Consider the following 27,973-nt stretch of genomic DNA (forward strand, 5'->3'; position numbering starts at 1 on the left):
GTGCAGTTCCTCTAAAGCTTAACTCTTTTATTTGCTTTATTTTACACTTGTAGCAAACGTGTTCAAGAAATACAAATATCAAGATAATACTTAAATGGAATCGAATTTAAACTTTTTAAGGGCAAGGCAAGTGTTGCCTTAAAGGAGGGCTCATATTTTAGGGCACCAAGACAAACATTATTTTCTTTCGAGGCAGGGGCTCCAAACATGCATACATAGATATATATATATATATATATATATATATATATATATTAGGCGAGATTTCTGTGGTTTATCTGTTATACAGTGCTCAATACCAGGGTAGAGCGGAATATACGTTAGGTCAGGAAATGTTATTGAAGTGAGGCACTTCAATAAAATCCCCTGAAGAGCAGAGAAACCTGCGAAACAGGCTTGTAGGGATGAAATCGCCTCTGTATTTTTTTCCTGACTTAACATATATATATATATATATATATATATTCATAAACATATATCTGAAAAAACAAATGGGCATAGTGTCCCCTTATGCCCAAAATGTTTATACAGATTAACGTTAATTATGCAATGTCTTAAACAGTTGAAAATGTAACAATACAAAGTAACCTTGGGGTGTTTTTATCAATTTATTCGACGAAACAATTACGTTTACAATTGTCCATTAATAAGTAAAAAGTCAAGGGCGGTCATGGCATGTTCTTGCCGTCGATGCTGGTCAATTGTTTAGGGCATTACGGCAAGTGACAAGGGCGGTCGCGGCACTTTCCGTGGTTAAATTTGAGCCCTGAAACCCACCTTTAATGTTTCCACTCTACTCCCTTGTACTGGAGTGTGAGCTGCATGCTTTTCTCGTTTCATAAAATCTTGCACTCTTCCGCCCTTCTTGACGACCTCTCGAGGAACTCCGCAGAAACGTTTCAAGATTTGAACGGTTCGTACAGGAAAAAACAATACAATCATAGGGCATTTTTTTCTTCGAGAAAATGCTAAATGGCACCTTATACCCATTGAGAACAGAGCTAGGTTGACCACCATGACAGGACGTGACGTGACTAAAATGAATTGGTCCTAAATCCTTGAATCTTAGTACCGTATTTTTCGGACTATAAGTCGCAGTTTTTTTTCATAGTTTGGCCGGGGGTGCGACTTATGTGTGAAATGATTAACACATTACCGTAAAATATCAAATAATATTATTTAGCTCATTCACGTAAGAGACTAGACGTATAAGATTTCATCGGATTTAGCGATTAGGAATGACAGATTGTTTGGTAAACGTATAGCATGTTCTATGTTATAGTTATTTGAATGACTCTTACCATAATATGTTACGTTAACATACCAGGCACGTTCTCAGTTGGTTATTTATGCGTCATATAACATACACTTATTCAGCCTGTTGTTCACTATTCTTTATTTATTTTAAATTGCCTTTCAAATGTCTATTCTTGATGTTGGGTTTTATCAAATAAATTTCCCCCAAAAATGCGACTTATGTTTTTTTCCTTCTTTATTATGCATTTTCGGCCGGTGCGACTTATACTCCGAAAAATACGGTAAAAATAATTGGTAAGAATTGGCAAAAACATTGACAATCAAATTGTTTTCATTGTAAACATTCCATAAGGTGGCGCCATATCCCTATGCTTTGACGGTGAGGTCATTATTTTGAATTTTCCTCACATAAAAAAAGCACAAAAGCATTTTAAGAGAGAAAAATACATGAGTAAAAAAAAAACAACTAAATAATAATTAGGACTCTTGTTTCATTATATAAAGAGTTGTAAGGTCACATCTCTAATAGTAATGTTTGCTGTCCCTTCTTCAGAAGAGGTTGACGCTTGCGAGCTTCATGTTCGCCAAGCAGAAGAGTGATGAACGACGACGTCTGAATGTGAATCTCTGCACCAGAGACCATCAACTTGCAACACAGCTTTTAATTTTTGGAGCAGATCATGCAATAATCACAATCACAATTTGTTCTGACTCCTGTAAAAAAACAAAAACAAAAATATTATGTAAATTTTATATATGAGCAATCTGAGGTGTATTGTGAAGAATTAAGTACACTGTGTGGTGATTTTATACATGTAATTCACACTGTATCCATGGAATTTTTGTGTCAAATAAAATATTTTTCAAAATGAGGATGACATGTTATGTAAAGTGTAGATGGAGATCATGGAACTGGTGTGGAGGTGATCCCACAGTGACACAGCGTGATGCGGGCGTGATAGACAGATTTTAGAGGATTACTGAAGTTTGGCCAGTGTTATCTAATTGTGGTACACTAGAGAATCACTTAAAGTACTTTTTTCACCGCTGTTGTCCAAAAGTGTTATGTTACAGTGGCCAAAAATATTAAATATACTTGTTAAATAAAACCTGCTTTGTTTTCAGAGAATACCTAGGTCTACTACGCTACTGTGTTTTAATGGTGGTACTTGGAGGGACTAAGTTTGAGAACCACTGTTCTAAGGATTCTATCTGTGACAATAGACCACGGTCTCCACCCCAGTTCCTGTTGAATCCCCACATGCAGCTTTTATTGTCACGCAGGCTCCAGATGGAGAAAATGCAAAGAAAAAAACCTCCTTGACTCGTGTAAAAGTAAAGGGCATGTTAATTTAGAGAAAAGCAGGTGTTGCATTGAAAAAGAAAATCACTATCAATCACCACTCATTGCAGAGGCAGATGTGATATATTTGTGAAGTAAATGCACATATAAATACAAACATTAGGAAGAAGGTGTCGATCCTTCACATTAACAGGCTGGTGTGCCAGAGAAGGAAAACTAAATTCACAGAAAGGTGAGGACAGTGTGAGAAGCAGAGGAAAGGTCCTGCTGTTACAGGTGTCAGTCTCTCATAATCGCCAGTGGTGTATCTGCATCATCCACGGAAGCCACTGACGTAACGTTTTTGGGTGGTAGTGGAGCCCTTCCTCAGGTGCTGACTGGCCGTTTGGCACACAAGCTGTTCTTTTACAGGATCGGGCACCCGCCCCTCTTCTTGCGCTTGCGGACCTGCAGCGCCGCCCTGGTGGCCATCTCAAACACCTGCCGCACGCCGTCCTTGGTCTTGGCCGAGCACTCCAGGTAGCTGAAGGCACTGATGCGGTTGGCCATGTCCCTGCCCTCGTCAGACTTGACCGGTTCCTGCAGGTTTTACGCTCACAGGTGAGTATGAGAGGAGGAACATGGTGGACTATTTCACAGTCGGGACGCACCTGCTTCATCTTGGCCAACTCTCTGCGCGTGTTCTCGTCATTCCTGAGGTCCTTTTTGTTGCCCACCAGGATGATGGGGACGTTAGGACAAAAGTGCTTTACTTCTGGCGTCCATTTTTCCGGAATGTTCTCTTTCAGAAGGCAGAGTGAAAATGCTATCATAAATAAACACGTGTCTCCTCGTTAGAGAACAGACAAACATGGAGCGGTCACAAACTGCTGCTGCTATGCGAGTAGAGACTCAACACCAATACAGCCTGGAAAAGCTCTGTTGAAATTGTACAAATTATATGAATTAATTTAGCCAAATATGAGACATTTAGTAAGCCCAGGATATACCGATCAGTATCTGACCATTTTAATGTAATAGTATGATCACCAATGCCTCTTACGGCCAACACTAGTTTTAGTCCACCAGCTGACAAGCGGTTCACACCTAATTATTTGTCTCCATTACAAACAGAGCAAGCCAATAGCAGGCATGCTAACAGCTAAACTAAGCTACGGTAGATTGAACCAAGAAAAAAGTGCTTAGTAACGTTAAGTGTAGATGGAACCACCTTGCAGCAGAAAGTAAGCAGTTACTACCAGGAAATTAACAAGTAGAATAATAATAGTCTAGTCTAGGTCAGTCAGTACACGACACTTAAGAAGATCGGATTGATCCATAAATTGGTGGTGTCAATACCAAATGTAGTATCAGTATAAGATCTATACTAGAGGGATTAGGCTGATATTTTTATATTGTCCTTTTTTTTTTTGTTAATGTTTACAAACTGACAGAATAATTCCCTGGACTTCAAGGGAAAAAACAAAGGACTTAAGGCCTACTGAAACCCACTACTACCGACCACGCAGTCTGATAGTTTATACATCAATGATGAAATCTTAACATTGCAACACATGCCAATACGGCCAGGTTAGCTTACTAAAGTGCAATTTTAAATTTTGCGCGAAATATCCTGCTGAAAACGTCTCGGTATGATGACGTCAGCGCGTGACGTCACGGATTGTGGAGGACATTTTGGGACAGCATGGTGGCCAGCTATTAAGTCGTCTGTTTTCATCGCAAAATTCCACAGTATTCTGGACATCTGTTTTGGTGAATCTTTTACAGTTTGTTCAATGAACAATGGAGACAGCAAAGAAGAAAGCTGTAGGTGGGAAGCGGTGTATTGAAGCCGACTGCAGCAACACAAACACGGCCGGTGTTTCATTGTTTACATTCCAAGAAGATGACAGTCAAGCTTTACCATTGGCCTGTGGAGAACTGGGACAACAGAGACTCTTACCAGGAGGACTTTGAGTTGGATACGCAGACGCGGTACCGTGAGTACGCATGCAGCTGCGGCTTCCAAACATTTGATCGCTTGCCCGTACGTGCATGTCACGTACGTAACTTTGGGGAAATATATGTGCTGTATGAACTTTGGGGAGGTGAACGGTACTTTGGGCTGTGGGATTGAGTGTGTTGTGCAGGTGTTTGAGTTGTATTGGCGGGTTATATGGACGGGAGGGGGGAGGTGTTTGTTATGCGGGATTCATTTGTGGCATATTAAATATAAGCCTGGTTGTGTTGTGGCTAATAGAGTATATATATGTCTTGTGTTTATTTACTGTTTTAGTCATTCCCAGCTGAATATCAGGTCCCACCCGCCTCTCACAGCATCTTCCCTATCTGAATCGCTCCCACTGCCCTCTAGTCCTTCACTCTCACTTTCCTCATCCACAAATCTTTCATCCTCGCTCAAATTAATGGGGAAATCGTCGCTTTCTTGGTCCGAATCGCTCTCGCTGACGGTGGCCATGATTGTAAACAATGTGCAGATGTGAGGAGCTCCACAACCTGTGACGTCACGCGCATATTGTTTGCTACTTCCGGTACAGGCAAGGCTTTTTTATCAGCGAACAAAAGTTGCGAACTTTATCGTCGATGTTCTCTACTAAATCCTTTCAGCAAAAATATGGCAATATCGCGAAATGATCAAGTATGACACATAGAATGGACCTGCTATCCCCGTTTAAATAAGAAAATCGCATTTCAGTAGGCCTTTAAATTAATATTACCGTAGATGGAGGTTTTTGATTTTGTTATGGTGTACTAATAAAAGACACCAAGCAACTGTGTTGATATTGTCACTGTTAATAGCAGTCACCGTAATTAAATTGAGAAATGTACAGTTAATACATGTGATCTCACTCATGAATGATCGGTATGGGAATCAACATCCGCACAATTTCAATTTGAATAGAAGCAACGATAATTGGTCAACTCTGCAGTGCTAATGAAGCAGCCTTCCTTCTGTGGGGAGATGAGGGCAGCGTTGTCACAAATAGTGTACACGACATTACCAAGACTGTCGGGGCTGTCGATGGAGAAGCACATGAGGATCACGTCGGTGTCAGGGTAGGAGAGAGGTCTCAATCTGTCGTAGTCTTCCTGACCGGCCGTGTCCCACAGCGCCAGTTCCACCTGCCAGGAGGACAAAAGGAGGTCAGTGCTCTTCAAAAGAAGTTATTTGAATGACTCTTACCATAATATGTTACGCTAACATACCAGGCACGTTCTCAGTTGGTTACTTATGCGTCATATAACGTACACTTATTCAGCCTGTTGTTCACTATTCTTTATTTATTTTAAATTGCCTTTCAAATGTCTATTCTTAGTGTTGGGTTTTATCAAATAAATTTCCCCCAAAAGTGCGACTTATGTTTTTTTCTTCTTTATTATGCATTTTCGGCAGGTGCGACTTATACTCCGAAAGATACGGTAGCTAAAACAGTACTGACTGTGGAGGGACAGTACATTAACTGCTTGCCAGTTACTTGCAAACATTGTTTTTAAAGCAGCTCCTGCAGAGCAGCGCTTCAGTGTTTAAAGCTCCACCTTTATCATTAGTTTTTAAGCCTAAATACTTCCATTCTCTCTCTTCTGTCTTCAAAAACACAAAAGTACAGGTATTTTTCAGAGGCACTATAGTACCTTCTGTAATTCATTAGTACCGGTGTAGCGTACAACACTGGTGTAGAAAAATAGTTTTTAGGGAGCAAGAAATACATTTTCGTTTTGGCTGTCACTTCAGCTTTCCTCAGAGCGGCCGCTGCTTCGTGGTGTGACGTCACAACGAAGAGCTCATTTCTACCTACCGGTAAATGAGTTAATGGTTCATGGTCTTAATAGTGCCTGCAACTTTTAAGTACTTTGGCCACGAGGTGTTTCCTGTGTGCTAAGTATACCACAATGCATCATTGCGTTAGTTCAGCCCTCAGCTCCTAGGTGCTAAATATTCAATCAATGACGTCACAGTTTAAGAGTGACACACAAGTTTTGATGTAAACAGCAGCTTAGAACATTAAACATTGCATCCAATAGAAGTCCCGGAGGACTGATGCCAGATTTTGTGAAGCAGAAAGCAGAAACAGGAAAGAGGACATTAGTCATTACAACGGGCGGGGGAATTCCCAGCCTGCACAGGAAGGTGGCACACGTCCATTTCCTGACATTGACTAGACTCCAGCTGTTGAATTACAGTGAAAAGTCCCAAAGTTTTTTTTAAATCATATTACACATGAAGTCCCATTAGCTTAAAAATGAAAAACATTTTTTTCAATGTATAATATTCATTAACAATCCCTGTGTGAGACAAGTACACACAAGTTTTCCGTGGATTCTAAATTAGTAAAAAACTGCTAGTAAGAGGCAGCTAACAATGCAGTTATTGGAACTCATCTACTTTGCTTATAAAGCACTCTAATAAACATCCAACAACGCTACATTTACGTGACCTGCATAGTAACCAATCTATAGCGAAATTGTTTTCTGAGAGCTAACACAGAGTAACAACTATTCTGGCGTTGTGGTACATTGCCTTGCTCTCACTGCTCCTCCGACCACAAGCGAGGAGATACCAGCTACTAGCTAGCTTAAAATGCTAACGGCTACAACCGGCCTTTAAACAAACAAAAAAGGAGCTTGAGCTGCTTCTGTATTGCCTTTGAGTGAGGAAAAGTTAATGCTAGTTTATAAATATCTCACCTGTATAGTAGAAGGTTGTAGCACTAAGACGGGAAGTTGGTCAACTTAAAAAAATTACCAACAAGATACTATATGGCCCTTAACAAATGGAACAGCTAAAAACCAGACAACATTACATCATTTTTATCTGAGGATTATTCTGAATTTAGCAGCTCAAGCAGGTAAGTGCTGAAAGATACAACCATCTCATCAGTCTGCATTCTAGTGAGAGCAGACATTGTAAATCAGTTTTATGTTCTTAATTGAAATATTTTTTAAAACATGATCAAATACAAAAATTACATTAGGGTATAAAACTCTAGGTTAAGGACTATTCAACAAAATCGTTATTGGGGTAAAGTTAAGGACCAGGGAGCAGGACATTAGATTTTATTTTGTACAATTAAAACACTTTCTTGTGGTCTACATAACATGTAACGGTGGTTCTTTGGCCAAAAGTTTGCATAGATTACCGGTATGCTTTGTAGACCATCTTGAAGCCGCTTTCTGGCCATCTCTTCAGAATGCGCCATTTTGTGGGCGGTCTTATTTATGTGCCTCCACTTCGACTGTGTCTTCTCCCCATCTACCATGTTGTAGTTTTAATGCTTTTATATAGGGTCTACTGACAGGTATAAATTAGAATTATAAGCTACTTTGTATTAGAAATGGCAACAGTGGAGGATGCATGTGCATGTACGAGACAGTCTGCCTCACAAAATGAGAAAAGAGAAAAAGAAGGAACTTATTGAAAAAGTCGGACTACAATGGCGGACTCGCACAAAGTTCTTAGTTAAAGTTAAAGTACCAATGATTGTCAGACACACACTAGGTGTGGTGAAATGTGTCCTCTGCATTCAACCCATCCCCTCGTACACCCCCTGGGAGGTGAGGGGAGCAGTGGGCAGCAGCGGTGCCGTGCCCGGGAATCATTTTTGGTGATTTAACCCCAAATTCCAACCCTTGATGCTGAGTGCCAAGCAGGGAGGTAATGGGTCCCATTTTTAATAGTCTTAGGTATGACTTGGCCGGGGTTTGAACTCACAACCTACTGATCTCAGGGCAGACACTCTAACCACTAGGCCACTGAGTAGTAGTAGGCTATACTTCTTCCATGTATGGAGATATCCGCTGATCTCATATGTTGGAAAAACATCCAGGACGTGAAGTTTTTCCACCTATTAGGAATTATGACAACAGGACATCTGCTGATTGGAGTAAGCGTTGCTATGGTTTGTCGACAAATTGGAAGTTGCTGGCAGTCACAAATGATTGGAGGATGCGGGAAGAACTGTGGACACTCTTGTGATTTGGATAACATCGGACTGTCGGCCCCGCAAGATGAATTTTGAGGACCAGTCATAGACAATTTAGAGTGAAAAGCAAATGTTATTTTCACTTGCATACAAAACATTTTAACTTTGATTGTTTCCCTGGCTTCGAGACTCTCCCGAAAGACAGTGTGGCGAAGACACAACAAACTCCCATCTCGTCTCTCATGGAAAACTCCCTTCTCGTCTCTCATGGACACACACCTGTTGTTGCTGACTTTGGACTGACTGGCAAGAACACCAAGGCCGCGGAACAGAGACACGCGGCAGGCTTACACATACACATGCATCCACAAAAAATATACGCCACACACACATACCCCAGCCCCCATCGAACGCCCTTGACGCGAATCCCTTAAGGGTGATGGACGGCTGGGCAGCGCCTGAAGAGCTGAAGCCTGCAACTGTGGCCCCCACTCCCTCCACCCTGTTGCTAGTCTCGAGATGGATGTTGTAATATGTATATGTGCTTTGCTATGGAGGTTTTTTCCCAATCCAGACTGGGCCCCCTTAGGAGCCCAGTCTAGATTGTATTTTTATACTCATTCTTCCCCAGCGTTTACCTTTTCCCCATCTTTTACGGGGCGCATTGTGGCGACCTATTAGCGTTCCTGTTCTGTAACCCTGTACACTGTTTGTCTAATCTTGAACGCGTTTGTGCTGAAAACAAAGTTTTGTTGTACTTGTGCAATGACAATAAAGACATACCTAGCTACCTATGTCACATTGTGGGAATTCCAAACAGCTCGATGGGAAGGAGTAAGAAGGAAGGCAAACTCATTTTATAAACATTTCCGCTATGCCTCCATGGTTTGATTTCAGTTTCGGGACTTATGAGGATCCAAATAAACAAAACAAAAAAGAAGACAACCAGTAGGTAAAAAAAAAAGTTGGTTTTGACTAATAGGACCCCTTTAAAATATTGTATATATTTATTTTGTACATGTAATGTTTATCTCATCAAATGGATGATACTTTATCATTAGAAAGTTAAGTTATATTTTACGCTGGTAAAAGATCCTTATATGACAGGAGACTTAAAAAAACACTAGTCATACATTTCCTGTATGACAGGTGTGTTTATTTAAGGACATACCGTATTTTCCGCACTATAAGGCGCACCTAAAAACCACAATTTTTCTCAAAAGCTGACAGTGCGCCTTATAACCCGGTGCGCTTTATTACGATTCATTTTCATAAAGTTTCGGTCTCGCAACTTCGGTAAACAGCCGCCATCTTTTTTCCCGGTAGAACAGGAAGCGCTTCTTCTTCTACGCAAGCAACCGCCAAGGAAAGCACCCGCCCCCATAGAACAGGAAGCGCTTCACCCGCCCCCGGAAGAAGAAGAAAAAACGCGCGGATATCACCGTACGTTTCATTTCCTGTTTACATCTGTAAAGACCACAAAATGGCTCCTACTACGCGACAAGGATCCGGTTCATAAAAAGACGCAATCTCTCCATCCGCACACGGATTACTACCGTATTTCACAGCAACTGATATTCCTGTGAACCGCACTGTGGAACGGGAGCACGTACGGTGAATATTCGCACCACAGGGAATGAGAAGTCATCCTTCACTGTGGTTCTAGCTTGCCATGCTAACTTCCACCCATGGTGATATTCAAAAGGAAGACCTTGCCAAAAGAGACCTTTCCAGCCGGCGTCATCATAAAAGCTAACTCGAAGGGATGGATGGATGAAGAAAAGATGAGCGAGTGGTTAAGGGAAGTTTACGCGAAGAGGCCGGGTGGCTTTTTTCACACAGCTCCGAAGGCGAACACACCTTCACTAAGACGGGCAGACAGCGCCGGACGACATACGCCAACATCTGCCAGTGGATCGTAAATGCCTGGGCAGATATTTCGGTCACAACTGTGGTCCGAGCTTTCCGGAAGGCAGGATTCACAGAACTGCTGCACAACAACAGCGACACTGAATCCGATGACTTCGACGAGACGGAGCCGGCCATTTTTGGATCCCACGCTTGCGCAACTTTTCAATTCGGACACCGAAGACGAAGAATTCGAAGGATTTACGAATGAAGAATAACTTCAGAAGGTGAGCGCTATGTTTATTTTGTGTGTTGTGACATTAACGTTCGAGCAACATTATGTTGCTATTTATTGCTCTACACCATTTTGAATTTTACTATGTTTGTGATTGCACATTTGCGTACATTTTGGGACAGAGTTGTTAGAACGCTGGTTTTCAATATATTATTAAAGTTTGACTGAACTATCTGACTGTTTTTTTGACATTCACTTTAGCGCAGCGTTTTTTTGACATTCACTTTAGCGCAGCGTAGGCGCGGCTTATAGTCCGGGGCGGCTTATTGGTGGACAAAATTATGAAATATGTAATTCATAGAAGGTGCGGCTAATAATCCGGTGCGCCTTATAGTGCGGAAAATACGGTACTTTAAAAATAAAAACAAAAAATATAAAGATGCTCTATGGCGTGTTCTGCTGCTTTTACTACTGTTCAACTGTCTTTGCGGGCCGGAGTTGGGGCTCGGTGTCTTTCTGTGTGGAGTTTGCATGTTCTCCCTGTGACTGCGTGGGTTCCCTCCAGGTACTCCGGCTTCCTCCCACCTCCAAAAGACATGCACCTGGGGATAGGTTGATTGGCAACACTAAATTGGCCCTAGTGTGTGAATGTGAGTGTGAATGATGTCTATCCGTGTTGGCCGTGATGAGGTGGCGACTTGTCCAGTGTGTACACCGCCTTCAGCCCGAATAAAGATGGGATAGGCTCCAGCGACCCCGAGAGGGACAAGCGGTAGAAAATGGATGGATAGGTGGATGGCGTTGGCATGCTGGCTAACTAGTTAAACAGTTCTACATGACGTATCTGAAGAAGCTTTGGATCCGCTTTGTTTCGCCTCGAGCTTTAGCGGCGTCTTTGTGCTTGTCAGAGTTACTATCTATGGTCAGAGGTGACATTGTTGCTACGTTACTAGTAATTGATGCTACATGCTAAATTAGCTAACCAGCTGTACTACGGCGGCACACAGTCAGCCGCTGACGTTTTTGGGCCGTCTTTGATGTCGCTTCGATCCCAAGCTTAATATAAAACATTCACACAATAAGTATTTATTATTATCATAATTTGACAAACTCGCATATTTTATATCCTCACAAAAACGTCACAATTTGGGAGATTTTTCATTGAGTCAGGATGTCTGTAAACGAGCGCAATTTCCTGAAGTCTTCCAAAGAACCTGGAAAAGTCGGTAGCTATGAGCAAGGGTAGCGTCCGTTGCTCTGTGAAATCAGTGACCCATGCCAGAAGTTCTGGTAATGCTTAAAATTAGCAAAATACTGTAAATATAACATGTTATCATGAATGTGATTGTTACTACATTACCCACATACTTATACAGCATGCAAAACAATGTTCTGAATGATTTTTAGAGGGCTTCATAGGCAGAATAGATCAAATCCCCATTATCTGCATTGTTAACTGCCTGCTACTAGCAGTTTTTCACTATTTAGAAAACACATACAAGAGAAAGGTGTGTATTCTTGTCTCACATAAAGATTGTATATGATTCTAAAAAAAATGTAGTTCTCTTTTCAAGTGCACATAGTTAACAATATAGTAATTGTACCTGTTTGCCATCCACTTCAATGTCAGCTATGTAGTTCTCAAACACAGTGGGGACGTAGACCTCTGGAAACTGGTCTTTACTGAAGACAATGAGCAGACAGGTCTTACCACATGCACCATCACCAACTATGACCAACTTCTTCCTGATGGCTGCCATCTGCAAAAACAAAAACAAAAAAAACCCATGTTTAATAGTGAATATACATGACATGCAGACACAAACCTAAACTGTGAATTTGAGAATCACACACTGCTCCCATTTTCCAAGTGTCTCTAAGGTAATTTGTGCTTCTATAAACAAGTAGCAAGTGAATGAAGAACAGGTGGGGTGTTGATCTGAATATCTTAATGTCAATATCACACGCAAGTCACTTCCATTACCTTCACTCGTATCACTGAAAGGGGTTTATTCGGAGACACCAAAGAAGGCACCAACACACAGATCAATATCTGTCACAAGGGGACAATATATTTGGGCAATAAAAATTATCATGAATTTGATTTTATTTCTATTGCACCATCACAATAATCAATGTTGATGGCGCAATCTATCCGAGACCGCCAAGATTTGACAGTGACAAGCTGCAACGCATGGTCAAGACTGGTGCAACATTCATCATTTGGACTTGGTTAGGATTTAAGCTGTCAGACTGTCAGCAGAAACGACATAGCTTGATTTTTTTTCTTATGTGGACTATTTTCATCTTTGAAGTCAAGTGATTTATTTTATCCAATATTTCTGCTTTCATTAGATTTAGCAAAATAAGTGCATTATAAAAGACACATTTTTATTACATGTTTATGTGGGCAATTGATCATTTAGATTCTTTAACGATGACGGACACTTTTCAAAATAGAAACAACATTTCTTTCTTTATCATTAAATAATCTTCTGTGAGAGTTTGTGATAGTCATTCCAAGACTTCACTATGCTGTGCAGGTGCTTCAAATCGTGCCGTACCTCTTCCAATCATGCCTTATTAAGTGCACTCACAGTAGTCAAGCGTTACGTGCATTAGTTGTTAAGTGGGCCACGCAAATTATTGTCTTATGTGAGTACAGCCTAAGCCTCTGCCAACACACACACACACACACACACACACACACACACACACACACACACACGCTTTGGCATAAGGACAATTGTTTGGCCTTTTTTTTTTTTTTTAATTTAGGAAAAAACATCACATTCCTTACTGATTTGTAGCCCAGAAAGCCTTTGAAAGCCGGTCATCTTGAATGTCACAGCAACGTAGCTGATGAGTTTCTTTTCCAACAAGTACTGAGGACTCACTGACTTAAGAGACATGCGATGCTTTTCCTCAGTTTTGAACTATAAATGTTGTTACATTGTTGGATACTCGTTATACAATGACAAAACATAAAATAATAAAATTCATACTTAGGTTTTAACAACTACACAGTGGAGTTAATACATTGTATTCATGTTACGTGCCGTAAAATGCCTGACAAATAGTACTATTGTTTTAAAAACTATCATACAACCGTGATTGATAACCAGCCGCACTTTGATAAACTCACAGACCGGTGGTACTGCTCACTAACTAGTGAAGCAAGCCAGCGCGTTAATGGCTTACTGGCTAGCTTAAATGCTAACATTAAAAAAGAGAAGATGAAGATGCTTAACTGTTGCGTAGAGCAGGTGTTCTTACCTTTTTTGACCTCAGGGTCCAATTTTTCCACAACAGAGGGGCCCAAGACCCACTCAAATAGCCATCCATCCATCCATTTTCTTTACTAATGAATTAGTAATCTTACTCTTGATTTGAATCACATTCCATAAGTATATTTAACCTAAAAACAGTTTACAACCTTGTCAAATGATATGAAAATATTTTTAATCACATGAATTATTTATTTAACATATAATCCTTAGGCTTATGTCAGGTTGATTAGAATTATAAGTAGTAACTAAAAATACTGCATAAGAAGGGTCTCAAATAACTGATTAAAAAAATATATGTACATACAATTATGTAGTGCTAAAATAAACTAAATTAATAATGAAAATATTTCTTAACTAAACTTTCAAGTAAAAAATAAAAATACAGCTTCATCAATTTAGTCATAAGTTTTGCACTTAAAGGGGGAACTGCACTTTTTTTTGAAATTTCAGTCACAATCATTATGAAAGACGAGAACACGTCTTTTTTGTTTAGGATTTTAAAAATGATTTTTTTTTTTTTTTAAACGCTTGTAAGATGCGGCTAATGGGAGTCAGCCTTTAAAGCCCTCCCAAAATAATTCAAAATGCTCCATCAACGTTTTATATACACAATGCAAGTATATATATACTGTAGTAAGAGACACATTCATAACAATATGTAATATTTACGATATTTACCGTATTTTGGTCATTTTGTACATTATCTAAAATGTTTTCTTTAACGCATTTATTCCGGTTTCCATAGCAACGCAATTCCGACTTCCGGCAACAAACATCTAATCCTACTTCCAGAAACTAATACAAGTGTGTTGTAATCACAGCAGACTTCGTAACAGGCAACAAAGATGATTATTATTGGACAATTGAGGATTCACAGCTTTATCTTTTTGAAGCTGAATATACGGAGAATAATAAACTGCTGCTTATAGAAGCAAGCACGAAGCAAAGCTGATGAAACGTTGGAGTTAACCGTGTAAATGTGGAACTTGGAGCCAAACTGGATTGCCCCAAACTAAACCGAAAAAAGTGTCCCCGGCCAGCTAGACTAAACACACAACTGTTCATCGAGTGAGTCACTATAATTTTTATCATTTTACATGCAGCACGTCATGCTATTGTTAGTACAACTACATACACGGTCGAGCTAGCTGTGTACAAGCAAAACATGAAATGTGGGCTAACACTTTACAAATACTGCAATATGATTGTTCATGTTTTTCAGTCAGTACAGATTAGTGTCCTATCGCATTATGTTGTGCATTACAAACTCAAAAGCCATTTGGGTGCCGACGCAATAGCTAGCTTACCTCTTGCCGTAGCTAGCTTACGGCTAATGCCTTAGCATGTTGTCGCAAGACAATGTGTTACTACGCTCGAAAAATAGTTACACGTTGTTTGCTCTTACAAAAACATTGTTTGGTTATTATACAGGTTTCGGAACATAAATTAAGTATTATTGGCGGTTTTTGGATGCATTTTAAAGTGACATAGGCAGAATGGATTGCTTCCATTAGCTGCATTGCTAGCCACCTAGAACAAGCAAATTATTACGAATTGGAATTCCAAAAAAAGCAAAAACCTTTTGTCTTCCAGTCTCTCTGAAGGATTGTGAGCGATAGGCAAAATTCCCCCCAAAAAGTTAATTTTCCCTTAAAGAAACATATCTATGGCTTTAGCTCCAGACTTCTTTTGTTTGTTTAATATTGTCATTACTGCCACAAGTGGTGAAAAGGTGTATTACAACCAAGTACCACTGCGGCTCATACGGACCACAGCTGAAAAACAGGTATTTGTTGGCGGCCGTCTAGGGCAGTGATCCCCAACCACCGGATTGGTACTGGACCGCACAAGAAATTTAAAAAATAAAATAAAATAAATATTTATATATATATATTTTTTTTTTTTAATTAAATCAACATAAAAAACATAATATATACATTATATATCAATATAGATCAATACAGTCTGCAGGGATACAGTCCGTAAGCACACCTGATTGTATTTCTTTATGCAAAAATAAAAATAAAATACCCCACCCCCGGTCCGTGGGACAAATTTTCAAGCGTTGACCGGTCCGCAGCTACAAAAAGGTTGGGGATCACTGCTCTAGGGGACGCTTGCGGCCCAACAATGGGTCACAGCCCTATGGTTAAGAAATACTGACATAGGGTAAACCAACACAGGACATGACCGGGAGGGACCGGTCAGTAAGTTTGTAAGTACGGATAATTTGGTGATAACCAACGTGAATGACTGCTGGAAAAAATGGGCAAAAACTCAGGGTCCATGGCACGAACACATTATAGAATATTGTTGTGTTATATTGGACCACGTTATATTGAACTTTGAGTGTATAAGACATGTCTTTCGCCAAATGACACGTTATTACATTATGTATTTTGGCATGTCTTTGAGAGGTGGATGGATATGGGTCTGTAATTTGGGCAAAACTGCTTTTGTGGTTGTTTGTCGGGGCTTTGGGCGTGTGGCCAGCTATGTGAGCAACCACAACTCTATCTTGATTGTCAGCTTTACGTTGCGGGCAAACGATGGCAATTGAGGAAAAGTGTTGTTAATGCTTAACGTGTGACCGCAACTCGATGATTTGTTTGGATGTACACACCAACACAGCTTAGCCCTGCAACTTGTGGCGTGCGTTGGTTCATTTCTGGGTTTCGGGAGCAGGCAGGAGGGTGCCTAGAGAATGGCGAGGCGTACGGGCATGTTCCAGGGTTAAAATACCTGCCTGCTGGAACACTGTGGTTCACTCTACAGGAGGGGTGGGCACAGGTGAAATAATTCGGGGTGTAAAGATTCATCAATATATGGATTTATATTCCTTAGAGCAGGTATGTCAAACATGCGGCCCACGAGATGAGTTTGTTAAGTGTAAAATTGAGCTGCATTTTTAATTAAAGAAACTGCTGTTCCAAATGTGTCCACTGGATGTCGCAATAGCAATACTGTTAGGCAAGCAAGTATACCAAGCAAGAGGTACACAGTAAAGGGGGGCTGCGACTCGTCCCGTTTTTAATCAACAAAAAACAAACAGGAGTAAAATAAACAATTGGTAACCTTACTTAAAATGCTGCATGAGACGACGCTGCACTTTAATATAGTTCTGTGAAAATCATTGTATTCAAGTTTTTGAAACTGCACCATTTTTTCCCTCAAAAGTTTATTGTGTCAAGAGGATTATTTGTGATATGTACATTTTAAGAATGTGCTTGTTCTAATTTGGGCCAAAGTAAAACCAAGAAAACATTCTGTAGTTTTTATTATCATTAAGTAAGCCATGATTTTACCCGTCCAGGCCACGTGGGAATAGATTTTCCTCTATGCGGCCCCTGAGCTAAAATGTGTTTGACACCACGGCTGTAGAACATAACCTATGCAACATTTTAACCAAATAACCACCATTACATGTTATGTAGACCAAAAGGCAGTGTTTTAAATGTAGAAAAAATATAATAGAACACATTTAAGTCAGAGAACCTGCCAAGTGCCCAAATGGGAGACAGCCATTGAGTCTCACCCTAATTTATCACCACTGCATACAACTCTTCTCATGAGAAATGTCCCACAGATTGGTCCAGCTTTTACCTGCAGTTCCAATACAAGTGTAGGGGTCTAAGTTGCATGTTGAGGCCATGGACACATATTTAACTAGCTTATGTGTGTCTGTTCACTCCTGTATTATAAATCAAATTTGTTTTGTGCCATTCTGCTTGTCAGCATATTGGTGTGGGATCTGAGCGTGAATACATTCCTGTGTTACACGCTCATTAACAAGCATGAACACTGACTGGCGAGAAGTAGACCTGGATATAATTTGTTATTTGTTATCACTCTTACCACTTTTCTTGTCCTGTTTCAGTGTCTACGTCCCAGTTGCCTATTTTGATTTCACAGCTGAGGACTGTTCAAACCTCTTCTTGTAAATGAATCACAAAAAATAAGCACACACGTGTAAAGTTTGTCAACGCCATCCCATTTGTTTTGACTATACTCTTAAATGTTGACAAATGTTTTGCTTTCTAAAAATATATTTTTAGGACAACCTGTTACGACAAACACTGCCAGAGGATTGTACTTGTTTTTATGAATGGTACATGTTTTCCATGTACTTATCAGGTGGCCTGAAATTATTAAAATACAAACCCCGTTTCCATATGATTTGGGAAATTGCGTTAGATGTAAATATAAACGGAATACATCCATCCATCCATCCATCTTCTTCCGCTTATCCGAGGTCGGGTCGCGGGGGCAGCAGCTTAAGCAGGGAAGCCCAGACTTCCCTCTCCCCAGCCACTTCGTCCAGCTCTTCCTGTGGGACCCCGAGGCGTTCCCAGGCCAGCCGGGAGACATAGTCTTCCCAACGTGTCCTGGGTCTTCCCCGCGGCCTCCTACCGGTGGGACGTGCCCTAAACACCTCCCTAGGGAGGCGTTCGGGTGGCATCCTGACCAGATGCCCGAACCACCTCATCTGGCTCCTCTCGATGTGGAGGAGCAGCGGCTTTACTTTGAGCTCCTCCCGGATGGCAGAGCTTCTCACCCTATCTCTAAGGGAGAGCCCCGCCACCCGGCGGAGGAAACTCATTTCAGCCGCTTGTACCCGTGATCTTGTCCTTTCGGTCATAACCCAAAGCTCATGACCATAGGTGAGGATGGGAACGTAGATCGACCGGTAAATTGAGAGCTTTGCCTTCCGGCTCAGCTCCTTCTTCACCACAACGGATCGATACAGCGTCCGCATTACTGAAGACGCTGCACCGATCCGCCTGTCGATCTCACGATCCACTCTTCCCCCACTCGTGAACAAGACTCCGAGGTACTTGAACTCCTCCACTTGGGGCAAGATCTCCTCCCCAACCCGGAGATGGCACTCCACCCTTTTCCGGGCGAGAACCATGGACTCGGACTTGGAGGTGCTGATTCTCATCCCAGTCGCTTCACACTCAGCTGCGAACCGATCCAGTGAGAGCTGAAGATCCTGGCCAGATGAAGCCATCAGGACCACATCATCTGCAAAAAGCAGAGACCTAATCCTGCAGCCACCAAACCAGATCCCCTCAACGCCTTGACTGCGCCTAGAAATTCTGTCCATAAAAGTTATGAACAGAATCGGTGACAAAGGGCAGCCTTGGCGGAGTCCAACCCTCACTGGAAACGTGTCCGACTTACTACCGGCAATGCGGACCAAGCTCTGGCACTGATCATACAGGGAGCGGACTGCCACAATCAGACAGTCCGATACCCCGTACTCTCTGAGCACTCCCCACAGGACTTCCCGAGGGACACGGTCGAATGCCTTCTCCAAGTCCACAAAACACATGTAGACTGGTTGGGCAAACTCCCATGCACCCTCAAGGACCCTGCCGAGAGTATAGAGCTGGTCCACAGTTCCACGACCAGGACGAAAACCACACTGTTCCTCCTGAATCCGAGGTTCGACTATCCGGCGTAGCCTCCTCTCCAGTACACCTGAATAGACCTTACCGGGAAGGCTGAGGAGTGTGATCCCACGATAGTTAGAACACACCCTCCGGTTCCCCTTCTTAAAGAGAGGAACCACCACCCCGGTCTGCCAATCCAGAGGTACCGCCCCCGATGTCCACGCGATGCTGCAGAGTCTTGTCAACCAAGACAGCCCCACAGCATCCAGAGCCTTAAGGAACTCCGGGCGGCTCTCATCTACCCCCGGGGCCTTGCCACCGAGGAGCTTTTTAACTACCTCAGCAACCTCAGCCCCAGAAATAGGAGAGACCACCACAGACTCCCCAGGCACTGCTTCCTCATAGGAAGACGTGTTGGTGGGATTGAGGAGGTCTTCGAAGTATTCCCTCCACCGATCCACAACATCCGCAGTCGAGGTCAGCAGAACACCATCCTCACCATACACGGTGTTGATAGTGCACTGCTTCCCCTTCCTGAGGCGGCGGATGGTGGACCAGAATTGCTTCGAAGCCGTCCGGAAGTCGTTTTCCATGGCCTCACCGAACTCCTCCCATGTCCGAGTTTTTGCCTCTGCGACCGCTGAAGCCGCACACCGCTTGGCTTGTCGGTACTTGTCCGCTGCCTCAGGAGTCCTATGAGCCAAAAGAACCCGATAGGACTCCTTCTTCAGCTTGACGGCATCCCTCACCGCCGGTGTCCACCAACGGGTTCTAGGATTACCGCCACGACAAGCACCAACTACCTTGCGGCCACAGCTCCAATCAGCCGCCTCGACAATAGAGGCGCGGAACATGGTCCATTCGGACTCAATGTCCAGCACCTCCCTCGTGACATGTTCAAAGTTCTTCCGGAGGTGGGAATTGAAACTCTCTCTGACAGGAGACTCTGCCAGACGTTCCCAGCAAACCCTCACAATGCGTTTGGGCCTGCCAGGTCTGTCTGGAATCCTCCCCCACCAGCGCAGCCAACTCACCACCAGGTGGTGATCGGTAGAAAGCTCCGCCCCTCTCTTCACCCGAGTGTCCAAAACATGAGGCCGCAAATCCGATGACACAACTACAAAGTCGATCATGGAACTGCGGCCTAGGGTGTCCTGGTGCCAAGTGCACATATGGACACCCTTATGTTTGAACATGGTGTTTGTTATTGACAAACGGAATACAATGATTTGCAAATCATATTCAACCCATATTCAATTGAATGCACTACAAAGACAACATATTTGATGTTCAAACTCATAATTTTTTTTTTTTTTTGCAAATAATAATTAACTTAGAATTTCATGGCTGCAACACGTGTCAAAGTAGTTGGGAAAGGGCACGTTCACCACTGTGTTACATGGCCTTTCCTTTTAACAACACTCAGTAAACTTTTGGGAACTGAGGAGACACATTTTTTGAGCTTCTCAGGTGGACTTCTTTCCCATTCTTGCTTGATGTACAGCTTCAGTTGTTCAACAGTACGGGGGTCTCCGTTGTGGTATTTTAGGCTTCATAATGCGCCACACATTTTCAATGGGAGACAGGTCTGGACTACAGGCAGGCCAGTCTAGTACCCACACTCTTTTACTATGAAGCCACGTTGATGTAACACGTGGCTTGGCATTGTCTTGCTGAAATAAGCAGGGGCGTCCATGATAACATTGCTTAGATGGCAACATATGTTGCTCCAAAACCTGTATGTACCTTTCAGCATTAATGGCGCCTTCACTGATGTGTAAGTTACCCATGTCTTGGGTACTAATACACCCCCATACCATCACAGATTCTGGCTTTTCAACTTTGCGTCTATAACAATCCGGATGGTTCTTTTCTTTCCGGAGGACACGACGTCCACACTTTTCAAAAACAATATGAAATGTGGACTCGTCAGACCACAGAACAATTTTCCACTTTGTATCAGTCCATCTTAGATGAGCTCAGGCCCAGCGAAGCCGACGGCGTTTCTGGGTGTTGTTGATAAACAGTTTTCGCCTTGCATAGGAGAGTTTTAACTTGCACTTACAGATGTAGCGACCAACTTTAGTTACTGACAGTGGGTCTCTGAAGTGTTCCTGAGCCCATGTGGTGATATCCTTTACACACTGATGTCGCGTGTTGATGCAGTACAGCCTGAGGGATCGAAGGTCACGGGCTTAGCTGCTTACGTGCAGTGATTTCTCCAGATTCTCTGAACCCTTTGATGATATTACGGACCGCAGATGGTGAAATCCCTAAATTATTTGCAATAGCTGGTTGAGAAAGATTTTTCTTAAACTGTTCAACAATTTGCTGACGCATTTGTTGACAAAGTGGTGACCCTCACCCCATCCTTGTTTGTGAATGACTGAGCATTTCATGGAATCTACTTTTATACCCAATCATGACACCCACCTGTTCCCAATTTGCCTGTTCACCTGTGGGATGTTCCAAATAAGTGTTTGATGAGAATTCCTCAACTTTATCAGTATTTATTGCCATCTTTCCCAACTTTTTTGTCATGTGTTGCTGGCATCAAATTTAAAAGTTAATGATTATTTGCAACAACAAAAAAATGTTTATCAGTTTGAACATCAAATATGTTGTCTTTGTAGCATATTCAAATGAATATGGGTTGAAAATGATTTGCAAATCATTGTATTCCGTTTATATTTACATCTAACACAATTTCCCAACTCATATGGAAACGGGGTTTGTAGAAGCAGCGAGTGGGTTTAATCTCGGCAAAGATATGTCATGTTTTCAGTGGGACACTGCCTTCCTTGGAAAATGCAATGCATGAAAGTGCCTCAGTTATCGGACATCAACTACTGGAGCAATGTGCTGGGAAACCTTCACTGATAAGCACCCAAAACTAATCTCGGCAGTTCACACTACACTTCCTGAAGTTTTGTTTAGGGGATTGAGAACATTTGGGCACATTCTACTTACCTTAAAACCAGACTAGCATAAAACAGGTAGAAAATGAAGGGAAAATGTGGTGGATCACTAAGGTTAAGAGGCATGAAGATGGCGTAATGAGATGACCTAAGTAATACAAGAAAAGACATCTTCAAATACCGTATACCAGGCCTATCCAATTAGCAGCCCATGACCCAGTGCTGTAACCTTAGATTTTTTACTTGTAGCACCGGTGCTACTGTATGCAAAAAATAATAGCACAGAAAATGTTTTGTAGCACAGAACAATTATTGTAGCAATATGAAATATCACAATTTCATTATTAACACTTAAAGTACATATGTACACTCATACATATAAACACAATGCCATCATAAGGCCTATTGTAACGCTCGATTAAACACAGAACATCCCTAAACTGTGCTAGCACTGCTGCTAACACGAGTGTAGGGCTGGGAGATATGGATCAAAACTCATATACTGATATAGTTGGCCCATAAACTAACCAATAAATGGCAATATTTGTAAACATAACTAAATATCTCCATCATGCCTTGATTTTACATTTTCCGGACTGATGGGGATCCCAAATACACAAAACAGGTACCAACAGGTAAGAAAAGTAGGTTTTGCATAATAGGATCCCAACTTAAGAGGTGTTTTGAAATTTAAAAATAAGAAAAAGCCTTGAAAATAATATAAGAAAAGCCAAATATAATCTCCAATCTTCTTTAAAATCAAAGTGTTGTGCTTTTAACTTGCCATTGTACCACTTTGATTTTAAAAGAAATGTAAAACGCTTTATAAATAAAAATAATTATTATTATTATTAAAAAACATTTAGCCATGCTCAATTTTTCAGCTAACGAAAACCCAAAACAAAATGTGAAATATAGTCCCTGGTTTAGGAGGACATGTTTAAAGGTCAACAGCAACATTAAAAATAATTTACCTTTAACAATAAATATTATTATAGGACATACACACAAATATGTTAGCCAAGAACACTAACTGCTTCATCATGCTGTGTGACACGTTGTGTTCTAAAATTACTTTTAAAAAGTCATTCATTCTAGTTACTCCTTACTTTACCAAAAAAGTAACTGAATTACTAACGGAATTACTATTTAATAAATGTAATTATTACTCGGGAAAGTAATTATTGAGCTACTTTAAACAATTCTAATCTGTCATAATGCAGTTAAAATAAGTTTACGCGTATGCATCTGTGCGTGTACCTTTTGAAAGGCGGTGCCTGTTGACTAGTGACGTCAACAAGTTAGTAGTGGCTCAGTAGTTTGGGCTGTTTTGTTAGCTTAGCAGCAGCAGTTTGTCGGCTCTGTCTTTCAGTGGTTTGTGTTACTTCTGCTTAATAAATAGATTGAATGTGTTAACGGCTGTATGTTCTTGTCAACAAATGCGGTATTATTTGAATGGAAAGTGTCACTTCAATCATTGGTTTGTTGTTAAATATTATCATATTTCCTCCATTGTAAATTTATTGCATTTTCGAAATAAACTGGAACTAACTAACCCTCGAATTAGCGCGCAGTCATGTTTTAAGGTGGTGAAAAAAAAGTTGTCTTTTACTGACGAGTTCCTTCAACTAAGACTTTGTTTATTCCGTGTTTAAGACTAAGTGTGTGAGCTACTGGAGCTCCGCTCGCCTCTGCACATTGAGGAGGAGGGGGACACAGACTGACACTGCCGCATCAATCACAGGTCGTGTAATGGTTATGGTTCAAGTTTATTTCAAACATGCTATACAGTTAGGCGAAAAAATTACTTTAGCTTGATTAACTTTAAATGTATTTATTTTGGGAGCAAAATACGATGAAAGTGTTCAAATCTGTATTCACGCATGTGCTACCAAACTGGCGTTCCTCGGGGAACATGCTTTTTTGCCGTACCAGAATATGATGAAGCGTATGTTGCACTTGGTTTCACTGTAACAACGTTACAAGAAAGAGCGTTGTGTTTCCTTTAAGATTAATAAGCTTACAATGTTATGCAGAGGTAAAGTTATGACCATTTTTTTGACAAATTATACTATTTATAGTCACGGTGGAGCGTGGGGAGGCGCAAAATATTTTCTTCTTTCTCGGGGGCATAACAGAAAATAATTAATAATCACTGGGTTAAATGGAGACTCTAAATGATCCATAGGTATGAATGTAAGTGTAAGTGATTGTTTGTCTATATTAGCCCCACTTAAGACCTTTCAGTTTTGGTTGATTTTAGTGGACCAGATCCGTACTGTTTTGCCTGAAGGAAGATCACATGTCCTGGCATATAGCGCCGTAAATCATCAGGAACTAGTCACATACATACACACTGACACGATTATACCACAATGATTCAATATGACTTATCTTTCCACAGTAGGAACCTACATATTTTAGTCAAACTTTAGATTTGCTGTTTGTAGTCATCGCATTGTTTTTTCTTCATACAGTACTTTTGAGTTTGTTGCATGGCTAGCTGTGTTAGTGTGGAACTGCAAACTATCAAGCTGGTGGCCATTTATTGCCATCGCGCAAATTCCGAATAACTAACATTAGCATTAGCATTTTGATTTCAGCATCGAAAATCACATTACTAGACTAGCAGGAACACAGCCAAGGCAGCATCGGGTCGAAGTCCCCTCCTCTTTTTCAATGCGGATCCATGACCGTTCTTTTATTTGGGTAGGCTCCCTTTTCCTTATTTTTGTCTCCTCAGACAAAACTTTTAGTTTTTTTGGGTTGTTTTGCAGTTTTTATGTAGCAGTATTATGCTGCGTTCCATTTACCTGGGAATTAGAAAGTCGGAGCTGGGAATGGCGTCACAGCCAAGTTGAGAGCGTTTCAGTTACGATGTTGAAAATCAGGTAAGCAACATCAACGAAAGCAATTCTTCCCTTGCCGTGTCTAAATACAAATAACTAAATAAATAACAAATAAAATATGTACTCTTTCTGCAACATTTAAACACGGTGGATGAAGAGAAAACACAGACGCTATTGCTAGCGACGTACAGCGTATATACCACGTGAAATCAATGTAGTTTACACTATAATGACGTTACCATACATAAACGTACAACAATACACTGTTTATGCCTGATTTACTGTGACAGAAAAAATCATCAAAAGTGCTTATCACAAATAATATAGAAGCAGACATTGTTTACATCCATAGCAGCCATCTTTGAAACAAACTCGGGGGTGGTGAGAACACTCCGACTTTCCAAGTTGGAAATCCAACCACGAGGGGCGTTCTTGTAGAAATTCCGACTTCCTGGCACAAATGCAACGCTTGCACGTAGCTGTTCGCATTGACTTCCGTCCCATTAACGAATAGGGAAAGAGGGAGTGACGTATGCCATAAAGCAAGTCAGTAAATTTGTAGTTTTCTGTGTGGCAGGGTTACTGCCACCCTCCTAAAGGTAGGTAAGTGCCAGGGACCCCATAAGGCCACAACAGACAAGTCATGTCATTCAACTAGTTAAAAATCCATGTAGCATCCCAAAAGTTATGAAAATATTCTATGGAGGTTGAAAAGTTACTTAGTGCTATTTTAAAAGGTAAAATATTTTCAAGTTGCTGCTGATGTTTAAAATGTCCTCTCAAACCGTGTGTTTTTGTTATTAGCTGAGGATTTCAGCAGAGCTCAAGGTTTGTTTCAATGAAGATCATAATTCACTATTCTTATATTATTTTCAAGGCTTTTTAACATTTTATCTGCATCTATCTATGCATGAAACTAACATTTCCAGAAATGTACTCATGTTAAGTATTTGATCAATAAAACAACTTGACAAACATATTTGGGTTTGACTTTGTCTAAATTCACTTACCGGAAAACATATTGCAATATACATCGTATATCGGTATTCAGCCAAAATATTTGGGATGAGTTTTGGTCCATTATCACCAAGCCCAAGTATATATATATATAGTGTATAGCTGATTTAAGGTGATTCCAACAAGCATGTGCACTTCATGTGTATATTGATGTACTTTCCTAAGCATGCTGTGTGTGTAGTTTGTTAAATGGATATACAAACAATGCAATTGTTTGTATATCCATGTGTTGCATCAATGCAGTCACGGATGTCAGCTGTCGGGTGCTAGTCGTCAAAGTTTGTTTACATGGATGCCTCCTCGCAAGACGTAAAGTTAAATCATGAAATGCAACCTTATCCGAGCAAAAACGATGCACATTTATCCGGGAGCGTTTTGGTACCAACTTTTTTGACCCAGCCACACACAAAAGTTGCAGGCCTTCATGCTTTTCCAAGTTTTCATTTTTTTTGCTGTGTAGAATGACATCTGAAGCACAAGATAGTTTGCTACGTCTGAAAACTCCACCGACAGATAATCCTTGATGTCACTCGACAAAACTTTTTTCGATAAAGTATTATTAGGGATCGATTCCATTGCATAGTTGGATTTGTTGTTCGTATCATCTGCTTTTTGCAGGAAGATCTAGGCCTCTGCATACTCCACGTCTGTGCGCTGCTTGCTGCACAACAGCTATCTTGGCTTGGTTGACCATCACTGTTTTTCACGTCAGGGAAGAAGTCAGGTAGCGGAATACAAGCAATTCGGCAACCGACAGTCCAACAGTCAGGGAAGGCAGAATATAGTGTAGCCTGTGTTACCTTTTACAATAAGCAGCAACAATTTAAAAATAGAAAAAAAACTATGTAATACTGTGTAAGAAAAACAGATACATTATTCCTAATATTTAATAACAGATTTGTTTTTAAATATACATAAAATATTTTAAAGAAAATAAATGCAAAATTGCAAATCAAAATAATCATGACATCATATATATGACCACGTCATTGACCATGCACCCTCCACGCCCCTGACTACGCCCTCACTGCCACATATGAAATCCAACATGTGGGAAGCATTTTGTTTTTCATGAACATGAAAACAGAAAGAGCACAGACCAAAGCTACTCCTTGTGTAAGGTGCTTAAAACTAGAATCAAGTACAGTGCAGGTTTTCCCCCAGATTGGCAACATACCTGTGGTTGTGGAGGCGTGGCTAGAGGCGTAGTGATGTCGACAACATGACACTATCATGTAATTTGCAAAATCTGCGATGGTGCATATATTTTCTTTGAAACGGATAAACAAAGGTTACGCATACATTTAAAAACAAATATTGGTTATTATTATTAGTAATAATAATAATAATAATAATAATAACTGGGATTTATATAGCGCTTTTCTAAGTACCCAAAGTCGCTTTACATGTAGAACCCATCAATCATTCACACCTGGTGGTGGTAAGCTACTTTCATAGCCACAGCTGCCCTGGGGTAGACTGACGGAAGCGTGGCTGCAATTTGCGCCAACGGCCCCTCCGACCACCACCTTTCATTCATCATTCAATTCACCGGTGTGAGTGGCACCGGGGGCAAAGGGTGAAGTGTCCCGCCCAAGGACACAACGGCAGCGATTTTTGGATGGTAAGAGGCGGGGAGCGAACCTGCAACCCTCAGGTTTCTGGCACGGTTGCTCTACCCACTACGCCATGCCGCCCCATGCAACTAGAGTTGTACGGTATACAGGTACTAATTGCTGGGTTGCATATCACATCATGTTCGCTTTGCTTCGTCGCGGTGAAATTCCCATGGTGGTCAACAAGTTTGAGCGTAGCGTTAAATCAAGTGAGAACCAAGTTAGTAAATGAAGAATTTAAACTGAAACTGCAGCTTTGCTGTGCTGTTCCAAGCGTTCAAATCAAGAAATAGGGAATACCTTTTAATAGAGTCCCGACAGAA

The 27,973-nt window shown here is 41.1% G+C and overlaps 2 protein-coding genes across 3 annotated transcripts in view; one reads left to right on the forward strand and one right to left on the reverse strand.

The window, feature by feature from the left end:
• The window catches only part of LOC133622647 (putative helicase mov-10-B.2), a 50,904-nt gene extending 48,775 nt beyond the window's left edge, over positions 1-2,129 (forward strand). Inside the window, exon 23 of the mRNA XM_061985486.1 lies at positions 1,811-2,129. Within this exon, the coding sequence (XP_061841470.1) occupies positions 1,811-1,857 (47 nt within the window). The 3' untranslated portion in view covers positions 1,858-2,129. The remainder of the gene's footprint in view (positions 1-1,810) is intronic.
• Positions 2,130-2,664: 535 nt separating this feature from the next.
• The window catches only part of LOC133622655 (rho-related GTP-binding protein RhoC-like), a 34,210-nt gene continuing 8,901 nt past the window's right edge, over positions 2,665-27,973 (reverse strand). For both annotated transcript variants that reach the window (XM_061985496.1, XM_061985504.2), the window contains exons 2-5: positions 12,169-12,324; positions 5,563-5,683; positions 3,211-3,341; positions 2,665-3,139 (exon numbers count right to left, since the gene is read on the reverse strand). In XM_061985496.1, the coding sequence (XP_061841480.1) occupies positions 2,966-3,139; positions 3,211-3,341; positions 5,563-5,683; positions 12,169-12,324 (582 nt within the window). In that variant the 3' untranslated portion in view covers positions 2,665-2,965. The remainder of the gene's footprint in view (positions 3,140-3,210; positions 3,342-5,562; positions 5,684-12,168; positions 12,325-27,973) is intronic.

The sequence above is a fragment of the Nerophis lumbriciformis genome, linkage group LG01 (assembly GCF_033978685.3).
Source record: "Nerophis lumbriciformis linkage group LG01, RoL_Nlum_v2.1, whole genome shotgun sequence".
Taxonomy (NCBI): Eukaryota; Metazoa; Chordata; class Actinopteri; order Syngnathiformes; family Syngnathidae; genus Nerophis; species Nerophis lumbriciformis.